Source organism: Panthera onca, chromosome D3 (assembly GCF_046562875.1).
Source record: "Panthera onca isolate mPanOnc1 chromosome D3, mPanOnc1 haplotype 2, whole genome shotgun sequence".
Taxonomy (NCBI): Eukaryota; Metazoa; Chordata; class Mammalia; order Carnivora; family Felidae; genus Panthera; species Panthera onca.
In genome coordinates, this window is record NC_138350.1 from 18,216,447 (window position 1) to 18,232,844 (window position 16,398).

Sequence of the window (16,398 nt, forward strand, 5' to 3'; positions counted from 1 at the left end):
ACAGGAAGATATATAGATGGTATTAGAGTACTTAATTTCCTTCTTACCACACAAGCTGGAGTGTTAAATGTGGTGATGACCTCAGGCTTGAAAATAAAAGACCTAAGGTGCAGCCGTTGCTCCACTACCAGCTTTGTGGCCCGGTACAAAGCGAGTACCCAATAAATATTTTCTGAACAAACAAATGCAAGGCCTTAGGCCAAGATACTTGAGCTTTAAGCATAGCTCTCACAACTCTAAAATGAGGATAATAATAGCCTCTACCTCATAGGGCTATAGTGAGCATAAAATGGAATGATGCCTAATATAATGCCTTCCATGTTTCCTCCTCGTGATCATACACATGACTATTATAATTAGCAGGAGGGTGTGATCTGGGATGGAAGGAAAAAACCACAGAAGGTCAAAGCAAGAGAGAGGACAGTAGGTAAACCTGAGCTAGAAAAAAGTCTAATACATACAAAAAGGGCTAAGAGCCTAAATAAGGATGATAAAGAAGGTCTGTTATAATCTTTACTAACAGGCTTTCATCAGCTGTATTACAAACATATGGTCTTGTGTTCATTGGAAGACTTAAAGTTTTTCTGTAAGTGTAAAAAGTAAAAAATGATAGCATTACTCCTTGGACTACAGGACGAGTTAACTTATGGACTCTATCAAATCTAAAGCCAAATTGCTACTAATGAATAAAGAAAGAATGGTAGAACAGGAATGAATGGATACAGGCATTGATCATCAAAGGCTGCCTATATCATGGAAAGACAGACAACCAAAAATGATATGCCTAGTAGTGGATGGACAACTACCATGTTTGAAGGAGTCTTGGGGGTAAAAAATGAACCTGAATCTATCCCATCAAGACTCTAGATCCAATCGCATTAACAGTAAACAAACAAAGGAACATGGCCAAGGACATCAAAGGGATGTGACATCAAAATACAGATCACAGGAAAGTATAGGTCAAACAAACAGTTTTTACAAAAATTAAATTATAAGATAAAAATAGATTTAAGAAAGAAAACTTAAGAGGGGCGCCTGGGTGGCTCAGTTGGTTAAGTATCTGACTTCAGCTCAGGTCATTTCATGGTTAGTGAGTTCAAGCCCCGTGTCGGGCTCTGTGCTGACAGTTCAGAGCCTGGAGCCTGCTTCGGATTCTGTGTCTCCCTCTCTCTCTCTGCCCCTCCCCCACTCATACTCTGTCTCTGTCTCTTGAAAATAAATAAATGTTAAAAAAAATTTTTTTTAAGTTGTAAATTTGAGTATTTCTCTATATTTATGATTTGAAGAATGATTATTAATTATTTTAAGTACTGATAATGGCATTGTGATTTTCTTTTTAGAAGAATCCTTATCTTTCAAAGATAATTATATATTTGTGGAAGAAATTAAATGACACCTGGAATTTGCTTCAAAATAACAAGGAGGGGAGGTGGATGTCAAGGAATTCAGACTGGCCATCAGTTGATAAAGGTGATGAGTACATGGGGTTGAAATACAAATACATGTCTGACATTTTCTAATTAGTGGAACCCCTTAAATACCACTGCACTCTGGCTTCAAACAAAAAAGCACTTTAACTCTTATTCTGAATGCCACCTATACCTGTGCTGATCTTGGATTTATTCTCCACGGTGGTCATGGCAGGGACCGATGCTGAAGATGCAGCAGAAGGGCAGGTGCTTTTCTTTCCTTTAACACCATTAGTCACTGTCACCCCTCCAGCCATTCCAGCTAAGAGGTCATCATTGCTCTTGGTCTAGAAGTAACAGAAAAGAAAAACAAATTGACTAGATGAAGCAAGAGTAAATAACATTTTGAGACTAAAGCAAAGTTCTTGGCTTTTATATTAAATTCAAGAGCCTCACAAAGACTTTCTGACAGTTACCAATGCATCATACTGTGCTGCAGAGAGTACTTTACTGGTTTATAAACAATCACACATTTCTTTTAAAAATGCAAAACTCTGGGGCGCCTGGGTGGCTCAGTTGGTTAAGCATCTGACTTTGGCTCAGGTCACGATCTCACAGTTCATGAGTTCAAGCCCCACATCAGGTTCTATGCTGACAGCTTAGAGCCTGCAGCCTGCTTCAGATTCTGTGTCTCCCACTTCTCTCTTTCCCTCTCCTACTCACGTTCTGTCTCTCTCTCTCTAAAAAATAAACATTAAAAAAAGTTTTTTTAATAAAAATAAAAATACAAAAATATGGGGTGCATGGGCGACTCAGTCAGTTGAGTGTCAACCCTTGATAACAGCTCAGGTTGCGATCCTGGGGGTAAGGGATTTGAGCCCTGTGTCGGGCTCCATGTTAAGCATGGACCCTGCTTGAGATTCTCTCTCTTTCTCTCTCTCTCTCTCTCCCTCTGCCCCTCTCCCTAAGTGGCATGCTCTCTCAAATAAAAATAAAATAAAATAAAATTTAATTTAATTTAAAAATTATATATATAATCAAAAACTTTATGGAAGCCGACTGTGTGCCCATATGTGCCACAGTCAGTGGGGGAGTGGAAAAAGTGAAGACATACTCTTTATTACTTTCAGATAGGACGTGACTTACGAACAGGGATCATCTGAGCACTATCACATGGGCTCCCAGTAAAGTTCTGTAATACCAAAGAAAATGCCATCCTGCAATTTCTAGAGAGAAAAACCACTGAGAATCCGATATAATATTCATTGCTTTATAGTAAATCATGGATGTAAAGTGATGGAGCCATTATTTGGAAATTTAGTTTTCTTATCTGATCTAATTTTTTAGTAGTCTAATTTAAGCCAAAATTGAAAGGTTTTTTTTTTTGTTAAAAATTTTTTTTTTTTAACATTTATTTTTGAGACAGAGAGAGACAGAGCATGAACGGGGGAGGGGCAGAGAGAGAGGGAGACACAGAATCGGAAGCAGGCTCCAGGCTCTGAGCCATCAGCCCAGAGCCCGATGCGGGGCTCGAACTCACGGACCGCGAGATCGTGACCTGAGCTGAAGTCGGACGCTTAACCGACTGAGCCACCCAGGCGCCCCTGAAAGTTTTTTTAAAGCCGAGGTAATATATAAAAAACTAGAGAGTTTATGGTTAGAGTGAGGGTTAGTCAGTCTAAATGATCATACTACTTGAGAAAGACCCTTTGTATTAATTTATTTATATTTTATAAAGACGACTGAAAAAAATATGAGCTTTTTACAAAGAAAACAGGTGGCCGCAGCAACTTCTAACTCAACACGTCCCCAGAGGCAAGGGAAACAAAAGCAAAAATGTACTGGGACCTCATCAAAATAAAAACCTGCACAGCAAAGGAAACAATCAGCAAAACTAAAAGGCAACTGACAGAATGGGAGAAGATATTTGCAAACGACATATCAGATAAAGGGTAAGTATCCAAAATCTATAAAGAACTTATCAAACTCAACACCCAAAAAACAGATAATCCAGTGAAGAAATGGGCAAAAGGCATGAATAGACACTTCTCCAAGGAAGACATACAGATGGCCAACCGACACATGAAAAAAGCTTAACATCACTCATCATCAGGGAAATTCAAATCAAAACCACAATGAGGTACCACCTTACACCTGTCAGAATGGCTAACATTAACAACTCAGGCAACAACAGATGTTGGCGAGGATGCAGAGAAAGAAGATCTCTTTTGCATTGTTGGTGGGAATGCAAGCTGGTGCAGCCACTCTGGAAAACAGTATGGAGGTTCCTCAAAAAATTAAAAATAGAACTACCCTACGACCCGGCAATTGCACTACTAAGTATTTATCCAAGGGACACAGGTATGCTGTTTTGAAGGGACATATGCACCCCAATGTTTACAGCAGCACTATCAACAATAGCCAAAGTATGGAAAGGGCCCAAATGTCCATCGATGGATGAATAAAGAAAATGTGGTATAGGGGCACCTGGGTGGTTCAGTCGGTTGAGTGTCCGACTTCCGCTCAGGTCATGATCTCACAGCTTGTGAGTTCGAGCCCCGCGTCGGGTTCTGTGCTCAGAGCCTGGAGCCTGCTTCTGCTTCTGTGTCTCCCTCTCTCTCTGCCCCTAACCCACTCGCATTCTGTCTCTGTCTCTCTCAAAAATAAATAAACATTAAAAAAAAAAAAATTTTTTTTAAAGAAGATGTGGTGTATATATATACAATGGAGTATTAGTCAGCAATCAAAAAGAATGAAATCTTGCCAATTGCAACTATGTGGATGGAACTAGAGGGTATTACGCTAAGCGAAATTAGTCAGAAAGACAAATATCATATGACTTCACTCATATGAGGACTTTAAGAGACAAAACAAATGAACATAAGGGAAGGGAAATAAAAATAATATAAAAACAGGGAGGGGAACAAAACATAAGGGACTCTTAAATATGGAGAACAACAGAGGGTTACTGGAGGGATTGTGGGAGGGGGGATGGGCTAAATGGGTAAGGGGCATTAAGGAATATACTCCTGAAATCATTGCTGTACTATATGCTAACTAATTTGGATGTAAATTTTAAAAAATAAAACTAAAACTAAAATAAAATAAAGTAAAAAGAAAACAGACATAAACTATACTTCAATTAAAAAAAACAAAATAAGCACTCTGGATAATGAGATTGGGTATAAAATTATTACTTAAAAAAAAGAATGAAAAAAAATTTATTTCTAGAAAGGACATAGAGGAGTTAAAAATCTGTGAAAAAAGAAAAACTACCTTTTTTTAAATATAATTTATTGTCAAATCAGCTTACATACAACACACAGTGCTCATCCCATCAAGTGCCCTCTTCAGTGCCCATCACCCATTTTCTCCTCTCACCCACCCCCCACATCCACCCTCAGTTTGTTCTCTGTATTTAAGAGTCTCTTGTGGTTTGCTCCCTTCCCTCTCTGTTCATAACTAATTTTTTCCCCTCCCCTTCCCCCATGGTCTTCTGTTAAGTTTCTCAAGATCCACATATGAGTGAAAACATATGATATCTTTCTCTGACTGACTTACTTCACTTAGCACAATACCTTCCAGTTCCATCCACGTTGCTACAAGTGGCCAGATTTCATTCTTTCTCATTGCCAAGTAGCATTCCATTGTGTATATAAACCACATCTTCTTTATCCATTCATCAGTTGGTGGACATTTAGGCTCTTTCCATAATCTGGCTATTGTTGAAAGCACTGCTATAAACATTGGGGTACGTGTGCCCCTATGCATCAGCACTCCTGTATCCCTTGGGTAAATTCCTAGCAGTGCTATTGCTGGGTCATAGGGTAGTTCTATTTTTAATTTTTTGAGGAACCTCCACATTGTCTTCTAGAGCGGCTGCACCAATTTGCATTCCCACCAACAGTGCAAGAGGGTTCCCGTTTCTCCACATCCTCACCAGCACCTATGAAAAACTACTTTTTAATAAAAGAACCAAAAGTTTTGTCCCATGAAGGTGAAAGCACAAGTTAACCAACCGATTTAATATTATTGTCTATCTGGAGCCAAGCTTACTCTTAGATAATCATAATAAATTCATTTCAATAAATCAAAATGGCTCACAAATTATTAATCTCTAAAGTCTCTTCCTGTTCTAAATGTTAGTGGAGTAGATTCTGTTCTCATCATTCAATTATAAAAGTTACAATATAATACCATTAGGTAGGTCAGTCTCACTAAAAAAGAGGTAGAAAAAGATTAATGTTTTAATTTAAATGAATTAAACTAATTAAGCTTTGGTAATTTAGAGTTGTCACATTATGAAAAATCTGGTTATGTAAGAAGGAAGGAGGATATTGCATTAATCATAAAGGATTGCTCATATTCTTTAAGACTAGTTCCTGTTTATGAAATTGATCATCAACTATGATACAAAAAAAATCTGCAAATTAAGTTCTACTTCCTTCCTGTCAATTTGCCCCTCATCCATTAGTCAGTATATAAACTCAACACACTCTTATGTTTTCAAATCACCTTTTATATTCTGTTAATAAAAGTTAAATATATATATAATATACAAATATATATATTTATATATATTATGTATATATAATATATAAATATATATCTTTGAGGTATTTTTTTCTTTCTCCATAAGTTAAATATGTTTTCTTTCATAAAAATTACATCTGAAGACAACCCTACACAGTCATGTGAAAAGTGGCTTAATCAAACACACTTCTGTTTACTATTTGTCTTTGGTTAATGGTGGAGTTCAACATACCTCAGAGAACCAAGTCAAAAATTCTGCAATTATCACATTAACTATGATAGTAGAGTAATGGCACATGAATAAACCAGTGGAACACAAAAGAATCCCAAAAGTAACTGCTTATATAGATACCTGTTTTATGACCAAAGAAAGAGTACAGGAAAAAAAAATGGGTTTTTCAATAAATAGTACTAGGTTAATAGTATATTCACACACACACACAAAAACCCCTACAAAAATGAGTAAGCCCTATTTCACACCAAATCAAAAATAAGTCCCAAGGTTTTCTATGACTCAAAATCCTGAATGATAAAACAAAGAATTGATAAACCTAAGTCTATAAAAATTAAAATCTTAAAAAAAATTTAATCCTGTGTATGATACACAAATATCATCGTAAGCAAAATTTTAAAAAATGAGAAACGGGGAGAGTATATCTGCAATACCTCACAAATAAACAGCTAATATCCTTAATACAAAAAGAACTCTTAGCAATAAAGGGGTAAAAGACACATAGAAAGGTGACCAAAATGAACTATCACATATAATGAATACAGACACAATACAAAAGATATAACCAGTCTAACTCACAATAGGAGAAATGTAAATTAAACAACATTAAGACACCACATCTCACCTAAGAGACTGGCAAAAATGAAGAGTTATGCCACGTTCCTTTGGGAAGGATGTGGGGAAACAGGCACACTCACAGGTTGCTGGTGAGAACACAGCTGGATGTGGCCTTATGAAAGGAACCCAGCAATGTCTAACAGAACTACATATGCATTTACCTTGTGCCCAGCAATCCCACCTCTAGGAATTTCACCCGAAGACATACCTCCAATAATACAAAAATACATACACATAAGGTTAGTCAATGCAGCATTGTTTTTAACTGCAAAACACTGGAAACACTTTGAATGTCCATACATAGGACACTAGCTGAAAAAACTGTAGTACATCCATACAAAGACACATTAAACAGAATGAGAAAGGCTGCCATAAATTGGTACAAAGAGATTTCTAGAGTATATTAGGTGAAAAAAAGAAAATGGGCAGAAGTAGATCTAATTATGGCAACTTTTGGGTAACAAAGGGGAAATAAAAAAATAAATATACATGTATCTGATCATTTGTGCAAAAGGAACACAGGAAGGATAAAAACAAAAACCCAACCAGACTCTTAACCTCCTAGGGACAGGTGGGGACAGAGTAAGAAGGAATCGGGGAGGAGAGGGACACTTTTCACATCTTGTCCTAGTTCTGACATGTAGAATTGAACTGTGGTAGTGTTTCACATGCTGGCAGTAAATTAAAATTAAATAAACAAGGGTTTAAGGTTTCCCCTAAAACGGAACACAATAGGAACAAATAGACCAAACTGCATTTCAAATAAATGACATAGTCACACGGGGTAGGGGGCAGGGGAAGAATCCAAATATCTTCTGAAAACAGTATTTTGACCATAAATCCTCAAACTCTCAAGCTAACCACTAAAAAGTATACATTTTGAACTCTAGCTAGTAGATTTGTTTTTGGCAGTGGCATGGGTGAGCAATTCTCTAACTAGGATTTAGAAAATAAGTAAATATAGATAATGAAAACCAGGTCTTTCACTGTCAAGAGACTGGGATTACGATTACATAAAGTGAAAAGGCTACTCTAAACATTGTATGTATGTCAACTGGATTTGGAAGTAACAGTGTGAACTCATAAGCTTTTTTTTTTTTAATGTTTATTTTTGAGAGAGAGAGAAAAAAGAGAGAGAGAGAGCAGGGGAGGGGCAGAGAGGGAGACACAGAAGCAGAAGTAGGCTCCAGGCTCTGAGTTGTCAGCACATTACCTGACTCGGGACTCAAACCCATGGACCGCGAGATCATGACCTGAGATGAATTTGGCCACCCAACTAAGCCATCCAGGCGCCCCTCATAGGTTTTCAATATATGGAGAGAAACAGATATGAAAATTGATACAGATGTGTGTGTGTGTGTATGTTTCCTCTCTTGTCTACTAAGCAGGCTTAAAAACCATACACTCAAAAGCAAGAGCACACCTCATTTCCAAAGGCTTTAAGTTCCATCCTCTACTAAAAGGAACAAGTCCTCTTTGGAGAAAAGGCTGACTGACTATAGGGCTGGGGCTGGAGAAATAGAAAACTTATCATGTCAGGATGTCCACTCTCACCGCTGTTGTTTAACATAGTGTTGGAAGTTCTAGCATCAACAATCAGACAACAAAAGGAAATCAAAGGCATCAAAATTGGCAAAGATGAAGTTAAGCTTTCACTTTTTGCAGATGACATGATATTATACGTGGAAAATCCGATAGACTCCACCAGAAGTCTGCTAGAACTGATACATGAATTTAGCAAAGTTGCAGGATACAAAATCAATGTACAGAAATCAGTTGCATTCTTATACACTAATAATGAAGCAACAGAAAGACAAATAAAGAAACTGATCCCATTCACAACTGCACCAAGAAGCATAAAATACCTAGGAATAAATCTAACCAAAGATGTAAAAGATCTGTATGCTGAAAACTATAGAAAGCTTATGAAGGAAATTGAAGAAGATATAAAGAAATGGAAAAACATTCCGTGCTCATGGGTTGGAAGAATAAATATTGTCAAAATGTCAATACTACCCAAAGCTATCTACACATTCAATGCAATCCCAATCAAAATTGCACCAGCATTCTTCTCGAAACTAGAACAAGCAATCCTAAAATTCATATGGAACCACAAAAGGCCCCGAAAAGCCAAAGTAATTTTGAAGAAGAAGACCAAAGCAGGAGGCATCACAATCCCAGACTTTAGCCTCTACTACAAAGCTGTCATCATCAAGACAGCATGGTATTGGCACAAAAACAGACACATAGACCAATGGAATAGAATAGAAACCCCAGAACTAGACCCACAAACGTAAGGCCAACTAATCTTTGACAAAGCAGGAAAGAACATCCAATGGAAAAAAGACAGTCTCTTTAACAAATGGTGCTGGGAGAACTGGACAGCAACATGCAGAAGGATGAAACTAGACCACTTTCTCACACCATTCACAAAAATAAACTCAAAATGGATAAAGGACCTGAATGTGAGACAGGAAACCATCAAAACCCTAGAAGAGAAAGCAGGAAAAGACCTCTCTGACCTCAGCCGTAGCAATTTCTTACTTGACACATCCCCAAAGGCAAGGGAATTAAAAGCAAAAATGAACTACTGGGACCTTATGACGATAAAAAGCTTCTGCACAACAAAGGAAACAATCAACAAAACCAGAAGGCAACCAACGGAATGGGAAAAGATATTTGCAAATGACATATCAGACAAAGGGCTAGTATCCAAAATCTATAAAGAGCTCACCAAACTCCACACCCGAAAAACAAATAACCCAGTGAATAAATGGGCAGAAAACATGAATAGACACTTCTCTAAAGAAGACATCCGGATGGCAAACAGGCACATGAAAAGATGCTCAACGTCGCTCCTCATCACGGAAATACAAATCAAAACCACACTCAGATATCACCTCACGCCAGTCAGAGTGGCCAAAATGAACAAATCAGGAGACTACAGATGCTGGCGAGGATGTGGAGAAATGGGAACCCTCTTGCACTGTTGGTGGGAATGCAAATTGGTGCAGCCACTCTGGAAAACAGTGTGGAGGTTCCTCAGAAAATTAAAAATAGACCTACCCTATGACCCAGCAATAGCACTGCTAGGAATTTACCCAAGGGATACAGGAGTACTGATGCATAGGGGCACTTGTACCCCAATGTTTATAGCGGCACTCTCAACAATAGCCAAATTATGGAAAGAGCCTAAATGTCCATCAGCTGATGAATGGATAAAGAAGATGTGGTTTATATACACAATGGAATACTACGTGGCAATGAGAAAGAATGAAATATGGCCTTTTGTAGCAACCTGGATGGAACTGGAGAGTGTGATGCTAAGTGAAATAAGCCATACAGAGAAAGACAGATACCATATGGTTTCACTCTTATGTGGATCCTGAGAAACTTAACAGAAACCCATGGGGGAGGGGAAGGAAAAAAAAGGGGGGGGGTTAGAGTGGAAGAGAGCCAAAGCATAAGAGACTCTTAAAAACTGAGAACAAACTGAGGGTTAATGGGGGGTGGGAGGGAGGCAAGGGTGGGTGATGGGTATTGAGGAGAGCACCTTTTGGGATGAGCACTGGGTGTTGTATGGAAACCAATTTGACAATAAACTTCATATACTGAAGAAAAAAAAAAGAAAACTTACATCAGAAATTAAGAGGCTGTTCAAAAAAGAACAGGAACATGTCAAAAGAACATAGAAGCCAGCTTGAAGGGGACAATCTGAGCATCAAAATAAATCATGCTAACCATTGACAGCCCACTGAATAAACAGTCCATTATTCCACACTAATATGCAACTACTAAATGTAGAAAGAATGATGGAATTAAAAAACTACCACTTGGCAAAAATCATACTAATAACAGATTCTGGAAAGAATTACCAAAAATTGCTAGTTAGGGTGTGAAAGTTTGATGACAAAGAGGGTATTTATAAAATCTCCCAAGTGTTTTTGATAAGATACTTTATTAACAAAAGGAAACATGGTAACCTGATAGTGGAAAAAACCAGACACCACCCTAATCAAATTAAGTTAATATCACCAGGAATGGAACAGATTGACAGCATGTACTTCTGGAAATGCTATGCCAAGGACATGTGGCTTCTGTAGGACTTCTGCCAAAAGTGCATATCCTCAACCTAATCACGAAGAAACATGAGAAACCTAAATTTGGAAGATAGTCTACCAAATAAACTGGCCTACATTCTTCTGCAATGTCAAGGTCATAAAAGACAAAAACTGAGGAACTATTCTAGATTTAAGAAGAATTTGGAGAGCATGACAACTAACTGTAATTCACTGTCCTAGACTGAAAGCTGGACCAGAAAAAAATGTTCGTCTTTTTTGCTAAAATGGACATTGGCACAATTGGTGAAATTTAATTAAAGTCTATAGATGAGATACTAGCATTTTATCAATGTTCACTTCCAGATCTAGTAACTATACTCTGGTTACAAGAGAAAATATCCTTGTTTTTTGGGAAATGCACACTGAAATATCCAGCAGTAAAGAAGCATTATCTCTACAATTTACACTTTCAAGTTCAAGAAAAAATTATATATGTATGTAGTACACGTGTAAAGGGAAAATGACCAGCCATGATAAGAGGTTAACATGTAGGGGGGCGCCTGGGTGGCTCAGTAGTTAAACATCTGACTCTCAATTTTGGCTCAGGTCACAATCCCACAGTTTGTGAGTTCAAGTCCCACATAGGGCTCTGTGCTGAAGGCGCAGAGCCTACTTGGGATTCTCTCTTTCCCTCTCTCTCTACCCCTCTCCTGCTCATGTGCACACATGTGCATAGTCTCTCTCCCTCTCAAAATAAATTAAAAATAATATTAATAATAATAATAATACTCTTGAAAAAATACAGGAGACTCTCTTCCTGACCTTGGGATGACAAAACATTCCATAAACACACACACATACACACCACACATCCCTAACTATAAAGAAAAAATTAACAAACTGGACTATATTAAAATTAAGAACTTCCATTTATCAAAAGATACCATTAAAGAAAGAGAAAGAAAAGGCACAGAGTGGGAGGACATATGTGCAAGACATATAAATGACAAAGGACTCACATCTAGAATAGCCAAAGAACTATAAATCAGTACAAAAAAGACACACTACACCACTTCATATCCATTTCAGTGGTTACTATTAAAGAAAAAAAAAGTGTGGTGAGGACATGGGAAAATTAAAACACTTGTTGGGAAGAGAATTCCTTGATGGGAATGTAAAATGGTAGAGCTGCTGTGGAAAACAGTATGGAGGCTCCTCAAAAAATTAAAAATATAATTATCATATGACCCAGAAATTCCACTTCTGAATATATCCCCCAAAAACTGAAAGCAGGGCCTCTAAGAGATATTTTCTCACACAATTTCACAGCTATTATTTACAACAGCCAAAAGTCCACACAGAAACAACCAAAGTGTCCATTGATGGAAGAATGGATAAACAAAATGTGGTATATACATATAGTAGAATACTACTAAACCTTTAAAAAGGAAATTCTGATACATGCTACCATGTGGATGAACTCTGAGAACATTATGCTAAGTGAAATCAGCCAGTGGCAAAAAGACAAATATGATTCCACTCATATGAAGTACTTACATAGTCGGATTCAAAGAGACAGAAGGTAGTTGCCAGAGGCTGGGGAGGGGGAATGGGGAGTTGTTGATTAATGGAGACAGAGTTTCAGTTTTGCAAGATGAAAAAGTTCTGGAGATGGATGGTGGGAACAGTTGCTCAATGTGAATGTACTTAATAGTACTGAACCGTACACTTAAAAATGGTTAAGACGGTAAATGTGTTTTACTACAAAAAAAAAAAAAAAGAGTTAAAAAAGAGAGACAACATAGTAAAAAAAATGGGCAAGTGATTTTAAGAAGCACTTCACAAATAAGATATCTAACTGTCCACTAAACACATAAAAGTAAGATACAAAAATGTGCTTAATCCCACTGATAATAATGCAAATGCAAACTGAAGCCACTTCGGAATCCCTCTACATACACCTGAATGGTTAAAATGGAGAGTGACTTAAGTGCAGGTGAGAATGTGGAGCCACCAGCAGTGTAAAATGGGAAATGATCTGGCCCTATATCCAAGAAAGCTGAACATTATGCACCCTATGACCTCATAGTTTCACTCCTAGTTACAGAGCCAACAGAAATGGCTGTACATGTGGACTAAAAGACATGAATAAGAATGTTCCTGGGGCACCTGGGTGGCTCAGTCAATTAGGTGTCTGACTTCGGCTCAAGTGATGATCTCACGGTTCATGAGTTTGGGCCCCGAATCAGGCTCTGTGCTGACAGCTCAGAGCCTGGAGCCTGCTTTGGATTCTGTGTGTCTCTCTCTCTCTTTGCCCTCCCCCCGCTCACACTCTGTCCCTCTTGCTCAAAAATAAACATTAAAAAAAAATTTTTTTTAAATGTTCCTAACAATACTGTTCTTAGTAGCCACAAAAGGGAAACTCCAGATGTCCATCAACAACAGAACAGATGAGTGACATAGTCATTCCATGGATTAGTAATCTGCAATGAAGACAGAACTGCTGTTATAACTATATGGATAAGCAAAGTGATGGTAACACTGAGTTAAGGAAATCATACAGACACAGAAAAGAACAGAGTGTACAATTATACCTATGTAAAGATAAAAAATTAGCAAAATTCAGACACCTGGTTGGCATAGTTGGTAGAGCATGCAACTCTTGATCTCAGGGTTCTAAGTTCGAGCCCCATGTTGGGTGTAGAGATTACTTAAAAATAAAAATCTTAAAAAACATTAGCAAAAATAACCTCTGGAGCTAGAAGTTAGGATGGTAGTTACTTCTAGAAAGGGCAGAAATTAAGAGGGGACATGTGGGGAGCCACTGTGATATAAGTCTGCTCTGTTCCTTGACCTAGTGGTGGCTGCAGAGTATATTTGCTTTGTGGTGATTCACTACACTGAACACAAGTGCTTTTGTGTTCTGGGTGTATACTTCATCAAAAAACTAAAAACAGGGATGCTTGGCTGGCTCAGTCAGAAGAGCATGCAACACTTGATCTCAGGTGGGGTTGTGAGCTTGAGCCCTATGTTGGGTGTAGAGATTACTAAAAAAATAAAGAAAGAAAAGAAACTTAAAAAATTAAAAACAAAAAACAACTCTGTACTCACCAACTTCCTTTTACATGAAGCTACTGCAGGCTGATATTTTTCCCTATTTCAATTTTTGTTAACACAATTCTGCAAATGCATGTGCATTTCCACATGTAAACTCCACCCTCCCCCACCATTAACAACAGGCCAAAAAATAAAATTGATGGAGGGAAGAGATTTTTAGCCTACTTTTTAATAACAGATACAAAAATATCATTTGATAGAAAACTTCTAGATACAGGCGCACCTGGCTGGTTCAATTGGTAGAACATCCAACTCTTGATCTCAAGGTCATAAATTCAAGCCTCATGTTGGGTATAGAGTTTACTTAATAAAAAAAAAAAAAAAAAGAATAAAAAAAATTTTCATTTTTTTAACATTTATTTATTTTTGAGAGACAGAGAGAGACAAAGCATGAGCCAGGGAGGGGCAGAGAGAGGGGGAAACACAGAATCCAAAGCAGGCTCCAGGCTCTGAGCTGTCAGCACAGAGCCTGATGTGGAGCTCGAACTCACAAACTGTGAGATCATGAACTGAGCTGAAGTTGGATGCTTAACCGACTGAGCCACTCAGGTGCACCAATGAAAAATTTTTTTAAAAAGAATGTTTAAAAAAAACCCTTCCAGATACAAATAATGAAACAATACAACTAATGTATACATGCTTCTCAAGGTAAAGTCCACGTTTCATGGTCTGCATCACCAACTCAAAATTTAAGTTTAGTTTTTAAATTTTGCCTTTCAAGTTTCAGAGGTGGATTGTTCAATCACACGGTTAACTAATTTTTATACCGAAAAGGTGTATGATCACAAATAATCATAATCATCACAGTCATCAATTATTTAGACAGATTCTAACTGAAGTAACTACAATTTACTACTTACCTATTAACCTTTAGAAAAATGTATTCTTGGGACAATAAAAAAGTATATTACTTCTACTACAAGGATTAACCATGAACACCTGAGCAGTGTGTGAAACCTGGAAAGTGCAGGCACATAGGAGACCAAATCATCCTCTCCGCTCACTGTGACAAAGAATTAGCCATACAAAGGCTCCAAACCAGACGTCATAGCTACTCACAAGAATGGGAATAATTTCCTCAAAACTAGGAACAGTGGGTGGCTCAGTCAGTTAAGCATCTGATTTTGGCGTAGGTCATGATCTCATAGGTTCATGAGTTCAAGCCCTGCGTCGGGCTCTGTGCCGACAGCTAGGAGCCTGGAGCCTGCTTCAGATTCTGTGTCTCCCTCTCTCTCTGCCCCTCCCCCATGCACTGTCTCTCAAAAAAAAATAATAATAATAATAATTAATTAATTTAAAAACCTAGGAACAGCAGTAGTGTTGTATTTTATATTTACAAAAGTTCCAATCAGCAGTGAGGTGCTCTGGTCAAAAAAGGTCCTTTCTCCTCCACCTTAACTAAATCTAGCCCCAAACAATATTTGAAATGAGAGGTAAAGAAACGTCCCCAGGCCCTGCCACTATAAGAAAAGTGTTGAACACTGTGCAGTGACAGAGACACATATGTGGGTGCCCACATGAGTGGGTGAGTATGTGTACATGGTGTCTACATGATCAAAAGCCAACAGCTTCATTCATCTGGTTAATCATCAATGCTCCAACCCAGTTACAGGAATTCAAGTTGTGGGAAGTATCCAAATGCCAGTAGAGAAGCACAGTGAAGTATGAAAAATTAGGAAAATAAAATAACACTTAATTTTGTGGGGTCTCCAAACCCTTTTGATCTGAAATTTTCCATTTTTCTGTTCATTTTCACTATTTCTTTCTTTCCTTCTGTGTCTTCTTCAATTTCTATTCAGTGACATTTTTCTTCTCCTTTCTTAAGTAAAAGCAATTGCTTCAGTCTGGATAAAGTGTTCCCAAACAGTTTCACCTCTTCTGAGACCCTTCCCACTCCACACACCCCCTACTTAAAAGAGCCAACAAAGGAGAGCCACAGCTATGGACAGCTGGCCATGTGCTGGCACAGAGCAGGAATACAGTTGTTTTTGCTTTACAATAAAAAAGTACTCACTGTTCAAAACCAAACTACCACCAACTCCAGATACAGACCTCAGAAGATCTGAAATGCCTCCTCAGGGCACACTCCATAGTGAACCTTCAAAAACTCTGCTTGCCACTGATGGGGAGGCAACAGAAGGAAAGCAGAACATATCCAATGCCAATGTTTCAACCTGTTCTTCCAGTCACGTAAATAAAAGGTCACCCAGTCACAAAGACACTCTGCTCTGAAGACAACCCTAGCAACTAAGTAACCTGTTAGGTCAGAAAATGCCAGCTATCTTACACAAAAGAGTGACAGCACTGCCACCAAGGAAGCAATTCAGGATCCTGATTCAGACTAACGGAAGTAGGACAAAGGTCTATTCCTGGTAGCCATAGGATGACACCCAGCAGCTCATCAAAGCTGTAGCAAGGAAGAAATCTG

General features: G+C 38.1%; 1 protein-coding gene across 3 annotated transcripts in view; it reads right to left on the reverse strand.

The window, feature by feature from the left end:
• SPECC1L (sperm antigen with calponin homology and coiled-coil domains 1 like) overlaps nt 1–16,398 on the reverse strand; it is a 141,844-nt gene that overhangs the window by 90,912 nt on the left and 34,534 nt on the right. For all 3 annotated transcript variants that reach the window (XM_060612580.2, XM_060612581.2, XM_060612583.3), the window contains one exon: nt 1,603–1,756. In XM_060612580.2, the coding sequence (XP_060468563.1) occupies nt 1,603–1,756 (154 nt within the window). The remainder of the gene's footprint in view (nt 1–1,602; nt 1,757–16,398) is intronic.